Genomic DNA, 25,227 nt, shown 5'->3' on the forward strand with positions numbered 1-25,227 from the left:
AACCTTTTTTTTAATGTTTATTTATTTTTGAGAGAGAGAGACAAAGCATGAGCAGAGGAGGGGCAGAGAGAGAGGGAGACACAGAAATGGAAGCAGGCTCCAGGCTCTGAGCTAGCAGCACAGAGCCCAATGAGGGGCTCGAACTCACGGACCGTGAAATCATGACCTGAGCTGAAGTCGACGCTTAACCGACTGAACCACCCAGTCTTTAACACTTTTTGTAACCCTAACTTGTGTTTAGTCTTGGTAACAGCTTTATTGAGATACAATTAACATACCCTACAATTCAACCTTTGAAAGTGTGCAATTCAATAATCGTTAGTGTATTCACGGGGTTGTGCAACCCTTATCACAATAAATTAAAGAACATTTTCTTCACCAAAAAAGAAACCCTGTGCCCTTTAACTACTACCTCCCCTATTCCCAGATCCCCTTCCCATCCGTAAGCAACCACTCATCTACTTTCTGCCTTTATAGATTTCTATAGTCTGAACATTTCGTGTAAGTGGCATTATGCACTATGTGTCCTTTTGGGTCTGGCTTCCTTCGCTCAACCTATTTTCAAGGGTCATCCATGTTGTAGCCTGTATCAGTACCTCATCTCTTTTTATGGCTGAATAATACCCCCCTGTTGTACGAATTGAATTGTGTCCCTCCCTAGTACATCAGAATGTGACCTTATCTGGAAATAGGAACACTGTCCATATGATCGATCATACTGGAGGTTATGCATATAGTCGTATAGGAGTAGGTGGGTCCTGACTCCAGCATGACCAATGCCCTAATACAAAGGGGGAATTTGGACACAGAGACGTGCACACAAGATGAGCACCTGTGGACACAGAGATGAGAGCGATGTGTATGTATGCCCAGGAATGCCAAAGGTTGCCACCAAGCACCAGCAGCTCAGAGAGATGCGTGGAACAGATTCCCCCTCACCATCCGAAGCAGGCTCCAGGCTCTGAGCTGTCAGCACAGAGCCTGATGCAGAGCTGGAACTCAAACACCGTGGGATGGCGACCTGAGCTGAAGTCGGACGCTTAACCGACTGAGCCTCCCACGCACCCCTTCACCAACATTGTTACTGTCTGTCTTTTTTATTACAGCCATACTAGTGGGTTGGAAGCATTTCCCTAATGATTAATTATATTGAATAGCTTTTCATGCCTTTTATGGCCATCTGTATATCTCCTTTGAAGAAATGTCTATGCAGAGTCTCTGTCCATCGTTTCATTGGTTGGTCTTTTGTTTCTGAGTTGTAAGAGTTCTTTTTCTTTTTTTAATGTTTATTTATTTTTGAGAGAGACACAGACAGAGCTTGAACGGGGGAGGGGCAGAGAGAGAGGGAGACACAGAATCCGAAGCAGGCGCCGGGCTCCGAGCTGTCAGCACAGAGCCCGACGCGGGGCTCGAACTCACGGACCGTGAGATCGTGACCTGAGCCGAAGTCGGACGCTTAACCGACTGAGCCACCCAGGCACCCCATGAGTTGCAAGAGTTCTTTATGTATTCTAGATATGAGTCCCTTATCAGATATTTGCAAATATTTTCCCACAATTTGTGTGTTTTCTTTACTTTCTTGATGTGTCCTTTGAAACACAAAAGGTTTTTTTAATGTTTATTTTTATTTATTTTCTTTTTTTTTAATGTTTTTTTATTTATTTTTGAGACAGAGAGAGACAGAGCATGAGCAGGGGAGGGGGCAGAGGGAGAGGGAGACACAGAATCGGAAGCAGGCTCCAGGCTCCGAGCTGTCAGCACAGAGCCCGATGCGGGGCTCGAACTCGCAGACTGTGAGATCATGACCCGAGCTGAAGTCAGATGCCCAACCGACTGAGCCACCCAGGTGCCTCTATTTGTATTTATTTTGAACGAGAGAGAGAGAGAGAGAGAGAGAGAGAGAGAGAGTGTGTGTGTGTGCACCAGCGAGCTCTCACGAGGGAGGGGCAGAAAGGGAGAGAGAGAATCCCAAGCAGGCTCCTGGCTGTCAGCACAGAGCCCAACGTGGGGTTCGAACCCACAAACCGTGAGACCATGACCCCAGCAGAAACCAGGAGGTGGATACTCAACCGACTGAGCCACCCAGGCACCCTTTACTAAAGCACAAACACTTTTAATTTTGATGAAGCCCATTGTATATATTGCTAATTAATGTTTTATCCACCTATTTTGCCTCTACTCTTGCCCCTCTGCGTTCATTTTCCCAAGAGCAGCCAAAATGATCTTTTTTATTTTTAGGGATAAAGCAACCCTGCCAGGCCTCTGCATGTAGGAAAATTACAAAGATTGCCCTGTGTGATCTGGCTCCCCCCACTTCTCCAGCATCATCTTACATTATCTCTCTTGCTCACAACATCCCAGCTTCTCCGACCTTTCTCTAAATCCACCTAGTTCCTGCTGTAGGGACTTGACTGTTCCTTTGTTATACGCTCCTCTCTAACTGACATTCACCTGCTCCTTCTCTTCCGGATTCAGCTCAAATGCTACTTCCTCCAAGAAGTCTTTCCTGATTGCCCTCTCTAATGTAACAACTCCTCACACACCCTGGATAGTCTTTGTTACATCACCCTGTTCCATTTCTGTCAAGGGGACTCACAAGAAACGATTTTTTTTTTAATTTTTAAAATTTTTTTTAACATTTATTTTTGAGACACAGAGAGAGAGAGAGAGAGCATGAACAGGGGAGGGTCAGAGAAAGAGGGAGACACAGAATCCGAAGCAGGCTCCAGGCTCCGAGCTGTCAGCACAGAGCCCGACACGGGGCTCGAACCCATCGACCGCGAGATCATGACCTGAGCCGAAGTCGGACGCTTAACTGACTGAGCCACCCAGGCGCCCCAGAAACAATTTTATGCAAGTTGTTACTATGTTTCTCTGCTAGAATCTAAGTTTGATAACAGCAGTGACCTTCTCTGGCTAGTCCACTGCTACACCTTAGTTTTGGGGACAGTGCTGGGCATAGAGAAGGTAGTTGGGAAATATTAGTTGAATTACTGAGCCATGCAATACGGCAGCAACTAGAGAGTGTATTATAGAGCGGTGCTCAGAACTGAAAGAAACCTTCATAAATCTAAGGATTGGAAAGAAACTCAATCCTCTGGGTTTTACCAAGTCCCTCCAGCACAGTAGAGATTACATAATTTGCAATATTGGGCTTCTGACGGGATGGGAAAGCCAAGCAGTGTATCCTTGCCCATTAAAAACACTTCTCAAATTTTATTTAAAGGTTTATTTATTTTGAGAAAGAGAGAGAGAGAGAGAGAAAGCACGAGCAGGGGAGGGGCAAAGAGAGAGAGGGAGAGAGAGGATCCCAAGCAGGCTCCGTGCTGTCAGCACAGAGCCTAACTCGGGGCTTGATCCCATGAACCGTGAGATCATGCCCTGAGCTGCAGTCAATAGTCAGATGCTGAACCGACGGAGCCACCCGGGCGCCCCAAACGCTTCTCAAATTTTAAAAGGCAAACACGTATCCGGGGGTCTTGCTAACGTGCAGACTCTGCTTCAGCAGGTCTGGGATTCTGCGCTGCCACGAGGCCCCCACGTGATGTAGACACTGCCGGGCTGGGGACCGCACTGCCAGCAGAAGGGTTGAGGGGACAGGAGCGCCTCAGCTCACGCGTGATGATGCCACATCACTGCCATCTCGACACTGGCACGGTTAAGCCTTCCCATAGCAAGGGAGGAAAAGTGCACGTTTCCGTCTCTGAAGGGGTCGGGTCATCGAACGATCCCCTCTCCACTCTCCAATGCCGGATTTCCCCCTACAAACATATCTTTACAGAAGACTTGAGCCCACGGAGAAGGCCCCATGGCGGGAAAAGCCCACCCGCCTTCCTCTCTCTCACACCTCTGCGTTTTCTGTGTGTTGAGTCGATATGTCTTCTCTCATTTTCAATGCTGAAAGCCAAGCGCTTACGTGCGATTCAATTCTGTTAACACCTACTGAGCACCTCCTGTGTGCCCGCCCTGTGTTTTGGAGTTAGAGGTACAAAGACATCCCCTCTGTCCCAAGAGTCTAGTCTAGTGACAGCAGTGAGACGAGGAAACCTGTGTGCTAGTCATGATACAATGGGGACGTTCCTGTGGTGGAAGCACCTAGAACTTTGGGGGAACTGAAGCATTTAAAAAAAAAATTTTTTTTAACATTTGTTTATTTTTGAGAGACTGAGAGCAGAGGAGGAGATGCTTGATTTTGTCCAGAATGTCTTTTTTATTTTTCAGTAGGCTCCACATCCAACTTGCACTCAGGATCCTGAGATGGACCGACTAAGCCAGCCAGGTGCCCTTTGGCCTAGAATGTTTAAAAGGGACTTCGTGGAGGGAGCACCTGGGTGGCTCAGCCAGTTGAGCGTCTGTGTCTTGATTTCTGCTCAAGTCGTGATCTCATGGTCGTGGGATCCAGCCCCACACTGGGTTCCATGCTGGGGTGGAGCCTGCTTGGGACTCGCCCTCTCCCTCTCTCTCTGCCCCTCCCCTGCTCCCTCTCGAAATAAATAAACATTAAAAGAGAGAGAGAGGGAGAGACTTCATGGAAAGGAGGTTTGGGTTTGATCCTGGAGGATGATGAGAAGTGTGGTAGATGAACAAGGGGAGGGATGTTCCAGACTGAGGGTTTTGTGCTGAGAAAATACTTCACGGACTCAGGGAACGGGTTGGAGCAGGGGGGAAGCCTGTGCAAGGCCGTAGGTCCTGTGCTAGGACTTGCCCTCCAGGAAACAGAGATTAAAGGTAGACAACCATGTTCAAACTACTTACTGCAAAAAACCTCTGTGAGTTGGGAAAAATGAGGAGTTCAGTGCGGTGAAAATGGGGCCAGCAAACTTTTTCTGCAAAGGGTCAGATTGTACCGTAAACATTTTAGGTATGTGAGCCATTCAGGGTCTGTTGCAACTGAATGGGTGTGGTTGTGTGCCAATAAAACTTTATCAATGCTCACATTTGAGATGCGTATCATTTTCTTTTTTTTTTTAATTTTTTTTTAACGTTTATTTATTTTTGAGACAGAGAGAGACAGAGCATGAATGGGGGAGGGGCAGAGAGAGAGGGAGACACAGAATCGGAAGCAGGCTCCAGGCTCTGAGCCATCAGCCCAGAGCCCGACGCGGGGCTCGAACTCACGGACCGCGAGATCATGACCTGAGTTAAAGTCGGACGCTTAACCGACTGGGCCACCCAGGCGCCCCATGGGATGCATATCATTTTCATGTGTCAGAAAATGTTGTTCTTCTTTTGACTTATTTTTCTACTTTTGGGAAACGTCAAAACTGTTCTTAGCTCAGGGGCACCTGGGTGGCCAGGTTGTTAAGCGTCTGACTCTTGGTTTCATCTCAGGTCATGATTTCACACTTTGTGAGTTCAAGCCCCGAGTCGGGCTCTTTGCCAACGGTGAGGAGCCTTCTTGAGATTCTCTCTCTGTGTCTCTCTCAAAACAAATAAGTAAACATATGAGATAATAATGTTTTATATATATATATATATATATATATATATATATATATATATATATATATATATAGCTCAAGGACGGTATAAAATCAGTCTGCAGGCCGTATCTGGCCCCTGGGCCATAGTTGCAGACTCTGGGTGGGAACAAGGTCAAGAGAAGGTAATAGTGGAGGAAGCTGGAAAAAAGCCTGGGGGGAAAAAGGAGTTTAAACTTTATCCTGTGGCCAATAGGGAACCGTTGGAGTTGTTCAGGGCAGGGGTAAGGTGTTCAACTGAGGCACAAGTGGAAATCTGTGCCACCTGGGTGACCTACGAAGCTTGAAAATGGAGCTGAGTGGAGGGGGAAGCCAGTGATCTGATTGAAGAAAATAAATTACTGCGAGCACTCAGTAAAAGCTTTAGAAAATCTATTTACATACAGAGTGCTAATTAAACTTTCTTTGCTTTTTCATTAAAGCAGACCACACCCTCTGTTGGCACTTAATTGTGTTGTTCTAAGCACTTGAAAACAACAAATAGCATTTTCTTAATTACTCTAAGATAATTTTTATTAACACAAGTTGCCCTTGCGTGTATAGTCCAATTTACTGAGGTTTTGTCCTATATGTGCTTTATCCCATAAGCATGACTCAGAGTGGGAAGGTCTAACTCTCTGCCTCCTGGCAGGGAAGATACAATTATACTCAGTAGTGGGCTGGTAAATGTTTAACCACCTGCTCTTGGAAGAAAATGTGTGTGTGCACATACATTTAATTTTCGCTGACATAAAGGAAATGTAGCACCCAACTGAAAAATAATAACAAATTATACAATATTATTTTATTATATTTGTTTAACATTTGTTTATTTTTGAGAGAGAGAGAGAGAGACAGAGCGTGAGAGGGGGAGGGCCAGAGAGAGGGAGACACAATCCGAAGCAGGCTCCAGGCTCCGAGCTGCCAGCACAGAGCCCGACGCGGAGCTCGAACCCACGAACTGTGAGATCATGACCTGAGCCAAAGTTGGACGCTCAGCCGACTGAGCCACCCAGGCGCCCCACATAATATTCTTTATTGTAAATTCCATGCAGCTAATTGATTCTCACGGAAAGCTTTCGTTACTTTTGGCCGAACCCTTGCATTCGTGGCCCAACGGTGTTTGCAATTCAACCATGATTTGACACAATGAGACTGTGGATAAATGCTTGATGATTATCCAGCCCAGCAAAGCAGTTGTTCCTGCCGTGGATAAATGAGTGTGGTTCTGACATGAATGTTGGTTGATAGTTTGTCCGTGTTAACAAATAACACAAAAGTGAAGCCATGAAGATGTATGTGGTAGCTTCACGCATCAGTCAGGAGCGACCTCTTCGCTGAATCATGTGACAGTCTGAAAATACTAGAAGAATATTACCTCAAATATTTTCACTACTCACAACGTAAAGGTTATAGACCCGACACACTTTTAATCTGCGTTATTAACATTCTCTCTACCACTTTATTAAGTTTAGACGATCAGCAAAACAATAAATAAAACCTTGATTTTTAGCATTTGTAAATACTCCCACCATGGACGATTCCAAGCTGTGAGAACGGGAATTGGGAAGAGATATACAACAGCACACCATTAGAGTAGTGTTTCTTTTTTTAAAAAAATTTTTTTAATGTTTATTTATTTTTGAGACAGAGAGAGACAGAGCATGAACGGGGGAGGGGCAGGGAGAGAGGGAGACACAGAATCGGAAGCAGGCTCCAGGCTCTGAGCCATCAGCCCAGAGCCCGACGCGGGGCTCGAACTCACAGACCGCGAGATCATGATCTGGGCTGAAGTCGGACGCTTAACCGACTAAGCCACCCAGGCGCCCCTCGAGTAGTGTTTCTACCACAGAGGTACAACCCACAGTTTGCAAAACTTCTGAAAATCTGCCAGCCCGTTCTCTCTGGAATCAGATCTAGCTGGCTCCAGCATAGTATCGATTATACCTCATTTTTCTAGACTGTCTCTTGCAGTTTACCAACCGGAGGGTCACCTGGAGAAACTGCTTTGTTTAAAGCCAAAAAAAACCAAAAAACAAAAAACAAACAAAAACCAAACAAAAAACACAAAAAACAAAACCAGACCTCAAGTATCTTAATGCGAAGTTAGCTATGAGTATATCAGCTTGTCATCTAAATTTTCCACCTTAACAAAATGACAACGTTCTCAAAAATTGGCTTTGAATATTCTCTAAAACAGTGTTCATTCTCAAAAGTCTAGGACCAATGATAAGATTCTCAGTAATAATATGGCCCCTGTGGCATTTTCTCTCTTGTGGCCAAACTAACATAAAACACGGGTCACGGAATCGGGGGAAGGCCAGTGCAGGAAGGAGGAAGGAGCCTTCAAATTCAGCTAGCCCAGCTTCTTTCATTCATCAGATAAACGGAATCCAGAGAGGTTAATTTACTTATCTAAGTCAGAGAAGCAAAGCTGATATCAAAACCTAAGTTTTCAAGTGTAAAATAGTTTCTGTGTGCTAATTTTTCTCTCTCAAGCGCAAGATGAGATCATTGTCGTAAATGTACTCAGACTTCTCTTACTTTGGGATAGGTGGGCGCCTTGAGTAATACTGTTTCGGGGAGAACCATTGTTAGGCTGTAGAAAAGAAACCTCTGGGTATGTATACTTACATATTACATCACAAGGGTTGTTGTGGATATCCTCCCTCTTATTTCATTACACTGTTACCATAATTCTTTTTTTTTTAAATCTTTTAGTGTTTATTTTTTTTAGAGAGAGAGAGAGTGCGAGTGGGGGAGGGACAGAGAGAGAGGGAGACACAGAATCCAAAGCAGGCTCCAGGCTCTGAGCTGTCAGCACAGAGCCGAAGCAGGGCTCGAACTCACAAGCCTTGAGATCATGACCTGAGCAGAAGTTGGACGCTTAACTGACTGAGCCACCCAGGAGCCCCCCTGCTTTTTTTTTTAAGTTTATTTGTTTTGAGAGAGAGTGAGACCGCAGGGGACGGACAGAGAGAGAGAGAGAGAGAGAGAGAGAGAGAGAGAAAGAGAATCCCAAGCAGGCTCCACTCTGTCAGCACAGAGCCCAATTCAGGGCTTGAACTCTTGAACTGTGAGATCATGACCTGAGCCAAAACCAAGAGTCAGACACTTAACCGACTGAGTCCCCCAGGCGCCCTACATAATTCTTCTAAGGCACAGATCTAGTCATTCCAAGAGTAATTGTTCACAAATTAATAGCAAGTGAACTGGGCAAGTCTTGCGTTAAACCAGCCAACCCTCAAGCATATTTCAGAGTCAAGAACACATTTTATACCTTGATCTGAGAGTGAAAAATCCCAGGTTCTTGAGAATGACTGGAGGCAGAAAATTCCTTTGGAAAACGGGCTTGTTGGCCAGTCTCAATGGGCTGCTGAAAATGTCACTTTTGAGAGGACAATTTCTTTCCTCTTCCCTGGAAATGACAAGCCTCCAACACCATGTTTCTTACTTTCTTTCTTTCTTTTTTTTTTTCTTTTCTTTTTAAGTAATACAAACCTACAATCTCTTATCTGAAACCCCTGGGGCCAGATGTGTGTGGAATTCAGAACTTTTCAGGTTTTAGAATGGTAATAAAGCACATATACTGGCTATTCTGAGTCATCCCCAGTGGGGTCTGGGGCAATACTCCATAATCAAGCACATTTATATTTTGTAGTAAAACATAACTATTCAAATGAAGTGGGAGAAATAAGAATATAAACAGCTTCGTGTCAGTTCATTTCAGGTCAGATTTACCATTAATAAGGCTGTTTATTTTTTATTTTTTAAAGTTTTCTAATGTTTATTTTTGAGAGAGAGAGAGAGAGAGAGAGCGAGCACAAGCCGGGGAGGGCAGAGAGAGAAGGAGACACAGAACCGGAAACAGGCTCCAGGCTCCGAGCTGTCAGCATAGAGCCCAACGTGGGGCTCGAAGCCACAAACCACGAGATCATGACCTGAGCCGAAGTCGGATGCCTAACTGACTGAGCCACTCAGGCACCCCACCATAAGGCTTTTTAAAACATTAGGTTTTCAGGGCTATGTAGATACAAAATTTCTTGGTGAGGGAATACAGACCTTTAATGATGTTATCGGAAAGTCTTCCCTTCGTACATTAAAAAAATGTATGTGTATGTGTGTAATGTTTTCTTGATCCACGTTCAACTTTAATTCTATTATTATTTGTTGGAAACTACTCATTCTCGTTATATTAATCTCAGAGGCACATTAGCTGTGTCTGGCTCAGATCTTGTTTTAATTCCCAGCCTGTGCACAGGGCAAGGTTTTCTGCGATTCTCCGGGATGTCTGCGAGAGTACACGGCTTTCGTGTTCTGTCACAGAGGTCATTTTATACACCAGAGGACTTGGTAATGACTTGCTTCCCACCAGCCCTCCCAACCACTTGCATGGTGCTTTGCAGCTTTGCAATTTTATTTTTGTGGCTACTAAAGTCTCCTGTAACGTTACCTGAAAAGTTACATTAAACTACAGGAAACAAGAACAGGCGTTGCACATAAAGAGAGCAGAGAAGAACACCAAGCTCAACTTTGTCCTTGTAAAAGCAGTCTTGATCAGTCTAGTTAATGCTGTACTAGATGCCAGGGAAAAACACGACTTCCTCCTCTTTAACCCTCACAGCCTGATGGATACTAGTCCTCTAAAAACCAAGACTTGAAAAACTATCCGGAATATTCTCCGGCGACAACAAAGAACGAAACAAAAGCTGTGGCTGGAAAACCAGCGAGGAGGAAAACAGAGTCTGCTCCGTGTAGGGGAGGATGTATTAACATAAATATGTACAGGCCTTGGATTGTAGACTTAGTAGCATATAGAGGAAACCCACCAAAGACACCAAAAGAGTGAAAACAGCTAAAAGGAAGACAGGAGCAGAGATGCTACAGTTTTAAAAATTGTAACTCATTGCCTAGTGCGGCAAAAAAAGCTATCCACTAATACCGCTATTTCAGAAAGTTAAATTTCACATGCAATGCTACTAAAATACCAAAGGCCATACATAACGTCTGACCCACGCTGCCATCTCATATAGCAAATTCTTACATGGGAGCTTAAAAAAAGATTGTTTGACTGGTCCACTGTCCTGCAGCGTCAGGAGGCTGCTTTGTCTGACATATTGAATTTCCAATGTCTCTCACACTTCCTCCTTTTCAGATGCACAAAAGGTTTTTGTAAAGTTTCTCTTGCTTTTATTGCTGGCAGCTACAGAAACCATGCCACATGCCTGGCGGAGAGTTATAGGGTGTGATTTCATTTGACCAGTGTCTTCGGAGCTTCTGGATTTTTAAAAATAACCCTTAAAGTTTCCTTAAGAGCTGTTACATGAAAATCTGTACGAATTCAAACTGCGTGCTGAATCAGTCATGCATGAGAGTTGCCTGCCATTGTTGCGTGTCCCCTCTGAAACCACAGGAAGAGGGGCTCTTTCCCCAGGTTCTCGTCCACTGCCTGGGTTCCCTCCACTTCCTGCAGGAATTTCACTTGAGGGCATGCAGTTATCTTCCCAGGGTGGGTCCTCGTCTGGTACTCTAAAACTATTTCCAACGAACGCAGAATGACCTAGGCTCGTACAAGCTTTCGGAAACACGACGGGGACACTTCCTAGGGGCCTGTGAGCTCGGCAGCGCCCAGACTTCGAAGTCAGCGGGACCCGAGTTTGAAGCCCCGGTCGCCCCCGGGGCCTTCACTGTGCTCTGCGGCTGCGTGTTCTATATAAAGCAAATAACCCTCGCTTTCCGTGCCTCGTGAGCTCGTGAGGATTAGGTGACTTTACATAGAGCACGGGAGCATCACCATATGGTCATTTCTTGTCACTGTTCCCGAACCCCAGACTGGCGGCGGGCGGGGGAGGGGGGGGTGGGGGGGGGGTGCGGGTGATGCCCGGCCGGGCGCGGGAGACACTCGTCGCGCCGAGTGCGGGCGGGGGGCGGAGCGCACCGTCCGGCAGGGGGCGAGCTCCTCACACTTTCTCTCTCGCCTGGACGGGCATTCCCCGCGGTTTAGGGGGGGACCCCAAGGAAGGTTCCTAGCGCCGGGTAGGGGAGGGTAGACTGTGGCTGGGCCCGGAAGGGTGAGACGAGGCCCCGCCTGCCCGCGAGGCCCGGGGTGGGTGTGGGGGTGGGGGTGGGGGTGGGGGCGCGCCCTCGAACCACGGCGCGCGGCGCGGGGCTCGAACGCCGAGACAATGCGGCGCGCGGCGGCGGGCGAGCGGCTCGGCGGGCCGGGGCGCGCGCCGCCTTCCTTCCTGCAGGCTCGGCTTCCCGGCGGCGGCGGCGGCGGCGGCGGCGGCGGCGGCGAGCGCGCGGATTGGCGGCCCGGCCCTCCGCGCCGCCCCGCCCCGCGCTCGGCCGGCCGCCGCCCCCGGCCCGGACCCGCCCCTCTCCGCGGGAGTCGCTCGGGGCCCGCGGCTGGGTGGCCGGCAGTTCCCGCCGGCTCTGCGCGTCCGCCTCGGGGCTCGCTCGGGAGGGCAGGCGGCGGAGCCCTCGGCGCGGCTGGCGGACCGGCCGGGCCCGAGCTGCGCGGGGCTGCGCGCGCGGCCCCTGCTCCCGCCGCCCGGCCCCGCGGGCGGCCGACCCGCGCCCTGCGGCGGCTCCTGCGGCTCCTGCGGCGGCGGCCCGCGCCCCGGCGCTTCCCTTTGTCCGCCGGCCGGGCGAGCTGCGGGCGCGGCGGCGGCGGCGGCGGCGGCGGCGTCCGAGCGGCCGGTCGGAGCCCGCGCGGCGGCTGAGGCGGCGGCACCCCCGCGGCCGGCCGCCCGCGCCCGCGCGCCGAGGCGATGCCGGACCAGATCTCCGTGTCGGAATTCGTGGCCGAGACCCATGAGGACTACAAGGCGCCCACGGCCTCGAGCTTCACCACGCGCACCGCGCAGTGCCGGAACACGGTGGCGGCCATCGAGGAGGTGAGCGGCGCCGGGCGGGCGTCGCCGGGCGGCGGGGGCGGGTGGCCCCGGCCTCAGGTGGCCTCGCGCCCTGCCCGCCGCCCGGCCCTCCCCCGCCCCTGCCCCCCGCGCCCGCAGCCCGGGAAAAGTTTCTTTTCCTCCAAATCGGACGCGGCCGGGCCACCCCTGCCCGACACAGAAGCCCTTTGTTCCGTGTAGGTGGCTCCGAGGAGATGGCTGATGGCTACCTTGGGCCTTTTTAAGACCCCCCCCCCCCCTCCTCCCGCCGCCCTCGTTTCCCTCTCGGGGCCCCGGGCCGGGCGGTTTCCCGCAGCGCGGCCAACTTTGGCCGGGAAGGCGGGGTGGGCGGTGAGCTGGGACCCCCGCGCCCGCCGCGGCCGGGGTGGTGGGCTCGCCAGCCTTCGCCCGGCGCCCACCTCCCACTTGTTCTGGGAGAGCCCCTGCCCGCAGCCCGCCCCGCCGCGCAGCCGTGTGCTCCGAGCCCCGCTGCAGCCCTGGCCCCCTTTGCCCGCCCCTCGGGTGGCTGGGAGGACCGTGGGAGGACCCCGGCCGTCCGGGGAAGGTGTGCACACCTTAGCGGGGAAGGCCTGACCGCATTCCACACCGCGCCCGGCAACCGAGTGCGGGGAGCTGAGTGCGGAGCCGGGGCTTCTGATCCGAAGACGTGTGATAGCCGTCCCCCAGTTGCGTGTGTCTCACCCTCTTGAACCCCCCCCCCCCCCCCCCCGCGATTGCCCTCCTCCCCATCAGCCTGGAAAAGGCCTGGTTTTAATCAAGTGCTTTCAAGGTGCAAAGTCATCATGCCTAGTGCTAACTGGTAAGCCCTCCGCATCCTGCGGAGAAAACCCTCAGGAATGAACAAGCTTAGGTTGACAGTCAAAGCAGCATGCGTCGTAGGGCAGAGTTTGTGAGTCCAGGGCCCCCGCTGCTGTGTGGTTTAGGGTAGCTCCTCGCCTCTCTGCTCTCGTTTTCCTTACCTAGCCAACAGGAGTAATAAATACATCCTTTCCCGGACTATTATGAGGGTCAGAGACGCGGTGTGTGACGTGCTTAGCACTCTGCTTGGCTCGTAATAGGTAACTGGTTTACAAGCCACACGTGTGCCAGTATGGAATAGACGATTAAATTTCTCTTGGCCAGAATGTCAAGTTACAGCCTTAAAATGGGGTATCGCAGGCATTTTAGAAGATGATTGGGCTAGAGTGAGGGAGGGGAGGTCATGGCAGAGCTTTTTAAATTAAGCGATGCCATTAATTTTTTTTGCCCACTTTGAGCAGAGCATCTGCTGTTAGGAATTGCTTGGGGAAAAAAAAACCCAGAATGTTTCTCTTAATGGGGATTTATATTTGTGTAGACATAGACAGTTAAAAGTGATAGATTTAGCATTCTGAATATTTTAAGTATAGCTAGGGCCCCCTCCTACCTCCCTCCTTTCTTCTCTCCTGTTTTTTTGGTGGAGGAGAGCTGCATGTAAACCTTTTGTAGTGAGTTCTGTAATCCCACATCTACTTGTGTCAGCAAGGCTTAAAAATGTTGGCCTCAAATTAAAAAAAAAAAAAAAAGGCTTTAAATGAGGCAGATGGAGATGACCCAGAGAAGTTTTTTCAGAAGTACTGGTTGAAAAGCAAGGGGAACATTTTCATCCTGTTTTGAGAATACACCGTTAATGATGTCTATGGAATGACTGCAACCAAAAAAGTAGCTGAGTGTTTCTTTAGGGAAGGAAGCCTTGTACACGATGCCTTAAAGAAGGCTCGATTATATGTAAAGTTCTGTTTCTTTTCCCCACTGCTGTTTGTCAGCTAAATATTATTAACACTGGCAGGTGCTGGAGAGTTAGGCAAATAGGAATTGCTCTTAAAATTGGCATACCCTTCCTCTGATTAATTTTCGTTTGCAGTGTGTAATTTCCAAAGTCTTTTTTTTGTATGCTGTGCAGGAGATTACCCGAGAGCTCAGTTACTGAGCAGATTAGAAAGAGACTGGATTTGGTCATTTTATTAAATTGCAAGCTCGCTCCCTGTTGCCATCCAAGCACACGGATCGGTTAAACTTTCAAAAATGAAAAAATTGAAATCATTGAAGATCACAAGTCTATCTTCACTTTTAAAAATTTAATTTTGAGAGAGAGAGGGAGGGAGGGGCAGAAAGAGAGGGAGAGAGACAGAGAGAATGCCAGGTAGGCTGTGCAGTCAGTGCAGAGCCCAGTACAGGGCTTGAACTCGTGAGATCATGACCTGAGCCAAAATCAAGAGTCAGATGCTCAACGGACTGAGCCACCCAGGCGTCCCAGGTCTCTTTTCACTTTAGGCAAATCCACTGTTCATACTATGATATGAAATATGTGAATTTGGATTTTTTTTAAACGTTTATTTATTTTGAGAGAGGGAGGAGTGAAGAGAGAGGACCCCAAGCAGGCTCCACATACCTTGATCTCACGAACCGAGAGACCATGACCCAAGCCAAAGTCGGATGCTTTAACCAACTGAGCCACCCAGGCGGCCCGTGAGTTTGGATTTGTGAGAAAACTAGATTTGAGAGGTGTTTACTCTCTGAGGAATCACTGTAGATTCCTTTAAATAATGCTCTCTCCTGGGGTGTGTAATGTTCATTCCCATTTCCAAAACTTGTTCCAAATAGTTGCATTAACAAGTGATGCCCACATATTTCACTTTTCAACAAGCATTAACTTTTCATACTGAAGTGAGGCAGAGAGTGGCTCTTGTGACATAAATTACTCATTTAACATAAAATAAATTTAAAATTTGCAAGCCCTGTTCCTGTGTTTAAATAAATGAGTCATGGGATTAGCAAACTAATTTTAAACTGATAAACCTTTGGGAACTTATTTTTTCCAATGTAGGTTATGTCTGATAAAAAGTGTTTTACAACTGACATGTACTTTTTGGATACGTACATGTGTAGCTGGGTTGTTGGTAGCTGTTGGGTCCCTACCCTGCGCTATGAATATCACATCTGTTGTATTTATTCCTTATTGCTGCTTTATACATGAGGAAACTGAGGCTCAGAGAGGATAATTTGTTCAAGGTTATAGAGCCTAGTAAGTTGAAGAGGTGGCTCCACGCTGTTTTCAGAAGTGTTGCTGTTTTTTAAGATGATTTTTAAGTAATCTCTACACCCAGCGTGGGGCTCGAACTTATAACTTCGGGATCAGAAGTTGAGCTCAAGAGTCACATGCTCCACGACTGAGCCAGCCAGGCGCCCCCGTCTTCTGTCCCTTTTAGTGATGCTGAATTCTCTGAATTCCTCATTTGTTGGATAGTTATGGGTTCAAGTTCAGACTCCACCACTTGCCAGTTTTGTGAACTTGGCTGAGATGCGTTTTCTTATTTTCCTCAGCACTAAGTTCTGGATACTAATACCTCTGTACTTCAGAGGGTGGTGGGGAGGGTTCAATGAGATAAGATACAGCACAGCCTCTGACAGGCACCGGGTCTAGTAAATGCTAACGGCTTGACAACATAGTTAATCCGTAGAACCTGTTGAGGGCTCTGGCACCAACATGGGTTTACCTGGGGGTTGGGTAGGAAGAGTAGAGGAAACGGAGGAATGGTTGAATGAGTTAAGTGAATGAAAACTATATTTGTTAACCCATGCTTGTTTTTTTTGTTTTTTTGTTTTTTTGTTTTTTTTTTTAACCAGTGTGTTGTCTCGCCTGGTGATCACTTTCTCTGGGTGAAGTAATTATTGTGCACATTTTTAGCAAAGTCTGCTGCTGCAACTGGATGGAATCTGTGTTTTTGGAAATAATGGAAAAAAATAAGTAGTTGTGACATAACTCTGAGAAGTGAGCTTCTCCCCCGCCCCCACCTTTTTGGGGGGGTTATTTCTGTCTCCGTTTCTTGGAGTCTGTAGGCACTTTGAAATATTCTCAGAATAAGAAAAAGTTGTAGACGTACTTGGAATATTCATGTTGATAGTTCAGTCCTCCTGTAAAACACCATCCATGCTGCCTTGCCTATTTGGCTTTTGTCAGATACGTAGTTTTAAAAATAAATTTGATGTTGACTCGTAAGTATTACAATTTAATCTGCTTCCTTCCGGGGCCATAATTCTCTACTCTGTTGTGCTTGGTTACCTTGGAAATCTCATTGCTGTCACAAGCACAGGGTTCTAACTGCAGGGGTAAAATGAGCCTGTGGGCTGCACAGATTCCCAGGGGCCTTGCTGTCCTTGGGGCCAGATGCCCCTCCCAGCAGTTCTAGTGGGAACCTGGCCCATGTGCTTTTTAGGCAAGAATGTGATTCTGAACCTCAGCCCTTTGTGAAGAGGGCTCTTCCAGATCCCAGACTAGTAGATTTTGCATCTGTTGTCGGAAGGACATAATCTTTTCCTGCCCGTGTGTTTGTGTTTTTGGAAATGAGGTTTTGTGGTCAAACAGGGCCACCTTATTTATGCTGTGTTCTGAAATCTGGACTTAAAACGTGTTTGGAAATTTTTGAGTCATTTAAGGAGGAACCGATCTTCTCTTGTTATGTAATCCTCCCTCCTCCTCCCAATTGTTTCCCCTGTTTCTTGTGATTAACAGTAAAAATACTAATGATTCTCCCAGTAGGGTCCAGGCTCTGACATTCACGCAGCATTTATTGAGTCCCGCTGTGTGCTAGGTGATGGGAATAGAATACCAAGTGGAGTAAGTTCCCTCTTTGAAAGAACCTACAACTTAGTGGGAGAGGCAGACATCCTATAACAAATCAGTGCAATAAACCAAGTCACTGTGAGAGCTGGGGCTTTAAGATTGTCCAGGATCATGGATGCCCAGGGATGGCATTGGTCAAGGGTGCCTGGGGTTGTGGTTAGGAGTGCGGTTGAGTCATGAGGTCAAGGTGGTCATCTGTGGGTTACCGCATGCTTTGGTCACTGAAGTGTCTCAGAATGGCCTTCTGTGGCTGCCTTCCTGCCCTAGGTAAGTACTGATCCACTCCTGAGCTGGTGCCATCTAAGCCTCTGATAGAGTTTTCACAGTGTCCCATCCACAGAGGCTGCTCAGGCCAAGAGTTTGCAGGGATCCTTAATTCTTTTCTTATGCTCCACATTTCTAGGAATTGGTGCCTTCATGGAGCATATACATTCTAGATCTGTATTAATATGGTACCCTAAGATTAAAAATTCAGTTTCTCCACTGTACTAGCCGAGATTCAGGTGCTCAGTAGTCACGTGTGTATTGAACAGTGTAGATTTAGAACATTTGCATCCAACAGAAAGTCTTGTTGGACGGTGATGTTTTAGACCCTTGCAGCTCAAAGCAAGGTCCACTGACCAGCATTAGCATCATCTGGGAGCTTGCCAGAAATGTAGAATCTCAGATTCCACCTTAGACCTAGTGAAATTGAGTCTACATTTTATTTTATATTTTTGTTTTTTAAATACTTATTTTTGGGGTGCCCGGGTGGCTCAGTTGGTTAAGTGTCCAACTTTGGCTCAGGTCATGGTCTTACGTTTTGTGAGTTTGAGCCCTGAATCAGGCTCCGTGATGACAGTGTGGAGCCTGCTTGGGATTCTCTCTCTCTCTCTCTCTCTCTCTCTCTCTCTCTCTCTGCCCCTCCCCCACTTGCTCTCTCTTTCTCTCTGTCTTTCTCAAAATGAATAAACTTAAAAAAAATTTTTAATGTTTATCTTTGAGAGAGAGAGAGAGCACAAGCAGGGGAGGGGCAGAGTGAGAGGGGGACAGAGAATCAGAACCCAGGAACCGCAAGATCATGACCTGAGCCAAGGTCAGATGCTTAACTGACTGAGCCACCCAGGTGCCCCTGAGTCTATATTTTAATAACATCCCCAGGTGCATTGTCTGCATATTAAAGTTTGAGAATCAAACTGTAAGAGTATGATGTAAGAGTATGAATCCTTGCTGCAGTTAGAATCACGTAGGGGGGATTTTGTGGACTAGAGGTGCCTGGCCTATTCCCTGAAACTCTGACTTACTGGTTTGGGTGAGGCCTGCAGCTCATTGGCATTTGAAAGCTTCTGCACAAATGGAGTTGGTAATTATTGCAGTAAACAGATAGTTATGTAATGTAATATCAAGTAATGATAAGTGATAAGAAAAGTTCTGTAGAACTTGGGAGTAGCAAGTGACTTTGGATATTGGGAGGCAAATCAAGAAAGGCCTCTGAAGACGTGACGTTAGAGCAGTGCCCGGAATGCAGTGAGGAATCCAGCCCGGGAAGAACCGAATGGAAGCACCGAATGGAAGCACGGCACGTGAAAAGGCCGGAAGATGTGACCGGACTAGGGCATTTAAGGACAGGAAGAAGGAGGTGGGTGAGGAGAGAAGGGTGAGGGTGGGCAGGGACAGGTCACACAGGCCTTGATGGTCTTGGGAGGGGATCGGACCTTGTTCTGATGTGATGGGAAGCTCTCAGAGGGTTTGAGCAGGGAATAACATGGTCCCATTTACATTTTACAAGTGTCACGGCGATTGTTCTACAGAGAATAGACCAGCAAGGCAGGAGACAAAAGCAGGAGACTGGTGTGGCGAGGAGTCTGGTGCAGGCATCCAGGCAAGAGGGTCTTGGCCTGGGTGGTAGCGGTGGGGGAGAGGAGAGGTCTGGTGGAGAGATCTGTGGTGCATGGAGTGTTGGTATGCCGGGGAAGTGAGCAGGACAGAGTTCCTGCCCCGCAAGACCGAAGTCAAGCCCAGTTCACGCAGGCCACCTGGAGAATAGACCTCCGTGCGTCTCTAGAGTGAAGCGTCTGCTGCTGCTGCTTGGTGTCAGCATCGAGGCCAGCTGTGTGTCACTCACCTTCACTGGTTGGAGAACTTCTGTTAAAACCAATCCGGAGGGCGCCTGGGTGGCTCAGTTGGTTGGGCGGCCGACTTCGGCTCAGGTCATAGTCTCACGGTCGTGGGTTCGAGCCCTGCGTCAGGCTCTGTGCTGAATGCTTGGAGCCTGGAGCCTGCTTCGGATTCCGTGTCTCCCTCTCTCTAGGCCTCCCCCATTTGTGGTCTGTCTCTGTCTTTCAAAAATGAATAAATGTTAAAAAAAAAAAAAATCCTGAATATTTGTTTTGTTTCATGGCAGACAGGGATGGGGTAGACTCAAAGCCTAGCTGTGTAGACCTGGGCTGGAGGGGTATGTTCACTTCTCTCCGCTGCAGAGGACAGCAGGGGACACTTCATTGACTGTGTCAGATGCCCAAGATCCTGTCTCTGATCCAGCTCCCCAAACACCCCTCTTTCCCTGCTACAGAGAGCAGGGGAGTTCGCCTGGTCACTGTCCAGCAGTAAAAACATGCCTCCCTGGCTTCAACTTTTGTGTGTTGTGTGCTCTTAAAGCAGTTGCCAAGGGCCCTTCCAGGTACTTTTGTACCATCATCATTTCATCATGTGAATCACGTTGTGGAATAAACGGGTCTGGAATACTTGGGCTGTAGTTTTATTTGTATTTGGTTTTGCTGAGTTTATTGATTCATAAATATATGCTGGGCACCTACCAATATGCTGTCACTGCCAGGCCAGGGCTCCTTCCCCATAAGCCACTTTAGAAGTCCTGATGAGTATAGGCAATATCGTGAGACATTTCAAACTGTACAGTTGTATTGATAGAGCTCTTATTAGACTCACAGGTGTGGCTGATGTTAGTGCGGCGTGTTGCTTATATTCATTACTGAGGGAAAATGCTACATTTCACTCGGGATCATGAAATACAGATGCACTTCTTTTTTCCAATCCAAATTTATGGACCCCTTGAATTCAGACAGAGACTCCTAGTCTTGACGATAAGATCCTTTCAGTTAATTGTTTTTGGAGTGCGTGATTGACTCTGTAACAATGCTCTTTAAACAAGCTTCACGGTTATTACCCTGTCATTGTCACGAGTTGGTTGTTAGAGTCTCGCTGAGGAATGTCACCTCCTAAGCCGGTGTTAAAATTATCGAGTAGTGAAGGTGTTTAGGGGAAGCGGTTGTGGTTTGGCAGCCACGGTATGCTCCGCACTGTTTCAGAGTCCGGGCTCGGCACTTTCTCCTATGGTCGCATGGGTTGCACTTTCGCGTGCCTTGGAGTTGAGCAAGACTGTGGATGCATCTCTGAGTCCTGTTCTTAGGACCCTGAGCTGGGCTGCCTCTCCACAAGCCAGTTCCCACTTCCCCTGTGTTGCAAGCATGTTCTACCCTATCCTTTCACTCTGTAGGGCAAGCTTGTTTGTGAAGCCAGAGTACGTGTTCAGGTATCTTCCTGTCCAGAGTTTTAAGGGAAACTTTGCAGGCCTTGGGTTGTTTTTGGTGCTGTTGTTGCATGAGTGTGTTTGGGACATCCACAGCATGGCCGAAGCGTGACTGTCAGTCACTGTTGTTGTTTTTTCTCCCCTCTTTCTAACATTTATTGGGTGCTTACTGTGTGCCAGACATGCTTTAAGTTCTTTGCGTATACTATTACCTTGTTTTAATTGTTACAAAAACGCTGCACGGTTCCGAGAACCTAAGCCGCTTTACCAAGATCACAGAGCTGGGAAGTACTCGAGGCAGGATTCCAACTCTAGCATTTTGACACGAGGGTCTGCTCCTTTAGCAGCCGGCTGCCTCCGTGTAACTTGGGCCAGAAAAGCCTCCCTGTGTTGATGCCTGTGTGACGACCGGGACCCCTCTCGCTGTCAGCGTTAGTGACTGGCATCTATTGCGTTTCTTGAGTGCATGCTTTGGGGAAGTCCTTGCTGTTCTGCTCCCTCACTGTCCTTGTTGCCGTAGAAATGATTTCTCTTTACTCGCTTCACGGCTCTGCCGACATGCCCAGCCCTGCAGGGATGAGTGGCCCAGGGCAGTGCTCACGGCCTGGCAGGAGGCCTGCCTTACTAACGGTATTAGTAATGATGTCATCTTTCCACTCGATCTTGAAGATGGCTTTGTCAATATGATTTTATACATAGATGCTGTCAATAAAATCGAGTGGCTGATGGAGACAAACTCCCTCTGATGATGAATTCCTCTGTATTTTAGGATTCTAGCAAGGTGATCAGGATTTGGGGCCCTCTTTCTCTAGTTTCCCAGAAGAAATCACATTTTTATTATGGCTTTTTTTTTTTTTTTTTTTATGCCAACTGCAACCATGGCTGACATTGCTTTCGGCCTTAATTTTGTTTTAAGGACTGTGCTGTGTATTAAATTGATTATTGAATCCTTTCAAAGATCCTGTGAGGTAGGTCCTGTTACCTCTGTCTTAACGGTCGAGGAAGGCCAGACGCAGACAAGTTACATGCCTGCGGTTCCCCAATCCCACACTAGCAGTTGATGGAACCACTACTCCCAGCCACACTGTCAGCACTGGTGTCCTTTGGGCGCTTCCTCCTCTTGGTCCTTGGATGCACCACCTGATGTCTCCTGCTGGCATCTCTGTTCCTCTTTGGGTGTCTCTGTGGGTCTCTTTAGTGCAGGTCGGTGATTATAGACCTTCTGTAGGCCAGTCCGCATTGTCGCTGACCTCGGGAATGTGTGGTTGCCCGGACAGGGTCATCAGACACTGACCCCTGGGGAGGTACTTAGCATCAGGGGTGTTTATTAAGTGACCCTTAACTACCTCGAAGTGAGTTAAAAGGAGAGGTCTGGCTTCCTCAGAGCCGAGGGACTGATAATACTGTCACGGCTGTGTGTAAAGGACTCCACAGCCACGCAGGCAGGGATCAGATGCATACAGATTTCTCTCTTTGTCAGCAAATCTGTGTTTTGAGAGGCCACTGAAGGGTGAATCACGGATCCGGTGTGTGCAGGCAGACTCAGGCTGAGGAGTCAGCTCCCTGTTGCCAGCTAGGGGACTTTGGCGGAGATTCTGCAGGGAAGGGGGAACGTCAAGTCCTTGTGCCGTGTTTGTTCCTCCGACGGCCCTGACCTGTGGCTAGCCAGCTGGCGGACCTTGTGCTGGGGATTTCTGGCTCAGCCTCTGTGGCCTCTTTGGGAAATGGAGAGCTGGATGAGCTGGAGTGCAGGCAGGGGCTTCTCCAGCCCTTAACCATTCTGCGTCTACGGATGTCTGCAGCTCGACTTGCCTGCCTCTTGCCACTCTACTTTTTCTGATCCCCTCCTCTCCTCTCTCTGCCTCTGAGCTGTTCGTGCTCGTGCTTTTCAAAAGGTTAGAGGTGAAAATAAGCTTCACCTCTTCCATTCCCCCCTTGAGAGATTCCCTTGCCCAGAAGATCACTGGAGTCAACAGGATGGTCGTACTTGAGCTGGAGTGTCACTGGGTGCAGTTCTAGTTCAAGTTTGGGACAAGTGGGGCAGGGTTTTTTTTGGCCCCCTGCTCGCCTGGGGGCAGCTTGAGCGGTCTCTGCTGCGATGTCTTGGCCTCTGGGTTCCGTCTCTGTTGTGCTTTGCTTCGCTGGTGAAGAGCAGGTTGTGTTAATGATAGGATCGCAGGGTTTTGTGATCATTGAATACTTTGGACTGTTGAACTTGTAGTAAATCCTGCTCATAGCTCCTAGCTTTCCTCTAGGTTTTGGGAGAGCCAGTATTCTCCTCATTGGAAGCTGTGCTTTATGATGAAGCCCTGTGGATTTGGTTGTGTTAATACGGTGGTGTGGAAAGAGCCTGCCATGAAGAGAGGGGATTCCAGTTCTACCTTGGTCTCCACCTTGCATATGGCCTCGGGCAAGTCACCGCCCAGAATGTCTGGTCTCTAAAATGAGCGGTTTGGTGGGGCGCCTGAGTGGCTCAGTCACGTAAGTGTCCGACTCTTGATTTTGGCTCAGGTCATGATCTCACGGTTCGTGGAATCAAGCCCGGTGTCGGGCTCTGAGCTGGCAGCATGGAGCCTGCTTAGGATTCTCTCTCTGTCCCTCCCTTGCTTGCGTGCTCTTTCTCTCTCAAGATAAAGAAACCGGTTCACCTTCTTAAGAAAATAAATAAAATGAGGGGTTTGGATTAGTCAATCTTTGACTACCCTCTCCAGCTTGAAAATCCTATCAATCTTTGTATCACATATGTTGAGTTTGAAAAGACTCCAGAATAAATGATGGGAATAAAAATCAGCAAGAAATGGCTAGTTTGTAGTCCTGAAAAGAAAGTGTAGGTTCTGAATTATATTTTCAAGCTGAGTTTTTTTTAAAAAAAGACCTTTCTGTGGCTTCCTGGGGCACTTATTTTTTGTTGCTTTTTATTTTAAAATTGAGATACAATTCACCTACCATAAAGTTCACCCTTTTACACTAATTCATTGATTTTTTTTTTTTTTTTTAGTTTATTCACACAGTCGTGTGTGGCCTTCCCTACTGTCCAATTCCAGAACATTTCATCACACCGAAAAGAAACCATACCCATTAGCAGTCACTGTCACCCCTTCTGTTAGCCCCTGACAACCACTAATTTCTTTTCTGTCTCTGGATTTGCCTGTTCTTGACATTTCATATAATGGAACTCATCCAGTATGTGGCCTTTTGTGTCTGGTTTCTTTCACGTGGCGTAATGTCTTTGAGGTTCATCTTACCTGTACTGTGAGCTTACACTTCATTCCTTTTTCTGGCTGAGTATTATTCCATCGTGCAGATTTTTGACATCTTTATCCACTCATCACTTGATGAACATTTGGGTTGTGTCCACTTTTCGGCTATTATAAATAATGCTGCTGCGAATACTCTTATACAAGTTCTTGAGTCAACATATGTTTTCTCTTGGGTATATACCTGGGTGTGGAATTTCTGGGTCATATGGCAACCAACCCTATGTTGAACTTAAAAAAATTTTTTTAAATGTCCATTCATTTTTGAGAGATGGAGAGAGGAGAGAGAGAGAGACACAGTATGAGTGGGGGAGGGGCAGAGAGAGAGGGAGCCACAGAATCTGAATCAGGCTCCAGGCTCTGAGTTGTCAGCACACAGCCCGACATGGGGCTCAAAACCACAGACTGGGAGATCATGACCTGAGCTAAAGTTGGATGCTTAACCGACTGAGCCACCCAGGCGCCCCTGTTGAACTTTTTGAGGAACTGTTAGACTGTTCAAAGGGGCTGCACTACTTACGTTCCCACCAGCAGTGTATAGGATTCCAATTTCTCCCTGTCGACACTTGTTATTGTCTGTTTTTGTTTTTTTTTATAACCATCCTAGTGGCTGTCACCTAATATCACACGGACTTGATTTGCACTTTCCTGATGGATAATTTATGGTGCCGAGCATGGTCTCCTGTGCGTATGGCCATTTGTGTATTTCCTTTAGAGAAAATAGCTCTTCAGACCCTTTGCCCTTTTTTAAAATGGGTTTTTTGTCATTATTGTTGAATTGTAAGAGTACTTGATATATTCTAGAAACTAGACTCTTAGCAAATATATGATTTGCAAGTATTATCTCACATATTGTGGATTGTCAGCACAGAAGGTTTTAATTTTGATGAAGTCCAGAATATCTGTTTTTCCTTTGGTTGCTTGTGCATATCTAAGAAGTTGTTGCCTAAATTAAGGTCACAAAGATTTATACCTATATTTTCTTTGGCGAATTCTAGTTTTAGGACTTACATTGAAGTCCTTGATTCATTTTGAGTTAGTTTTTGTATATGATGTGAGGTAGCAGTCCAACTTCATTCTTTGGCATGTGAATATCCAGTTTTCCCAGCACTATTAAAAAGAACTTTTTTTAATATTTATTTATTTTTGAGAGAGAGAGACAGAGCGTGAGTGGGGGAGGGACAGAGAGACACACAGAGAATCCGAAGCAGGCTCCAGGTTCTAAGCTGTGAGCACAAAGCCGGATGCAGGGCTCGAACCCACAGGCCCTGAGATCATGACCTGTGTCGAAGTCGGATGCTTAACCGACTGAGCCACCCAGGTGCCCTGCATCGCCATTTGTTGAAAAGAGTTCTTTCTCCATTGAATTCTTTTGGCACCCTTTTTAAAAATCACTTGTTCTTTGATGTATGCGTTTGTTTGTGGA

At 47.6% G+C, this 25,227-nt stretch overlaps 1 protein-coding gene across 4 annotated transcripts in view; it reads left to right on the forward strand.

Moving 5' to 3' along the window:
• The first annotated feature begins 12,123 nt into the window (after positions 1 to 12,123).
• ASAP2 (ArfGAP with SH3 domain, ankyrin repeat and PH domain 2) overlaps positions 12,124 to 25,227 on the forward strand; it is a 170,904-nt gene continuing 157,800 nt past the window's right edge. For all 4 annotated transcript variants that reach the window (XM_078445000.1, XM_078445001.1, XM_078445002.1 and 1 more), the window contains exon 1: positions 12,124 to 12,358. In XM_078445000.1, coding sequence (XP_078301126.1) covers positions 12,233 to 12,358 — 126 coding nt within the window. In that variant the 5' untranslated portion in view covers positions 12,124 to 12,232. The remainder of the gene's footprint in view (positions 12,359 to 25,227) is intronic.

Source organism: Panthera onca, chromosome A3, assembly GCF_046562875.1.
Source record: "Panthera onca isolate mPanOnc1 chromosome A3, mPanOnc1 haplotype 2, whole genome shotgun sequence".
Taxonomy (NCBI): Eukaryota; Metazoa; Chordata; class Mammalia; order Carnivora; family Felidae; genus Panthera; species Panthera onca.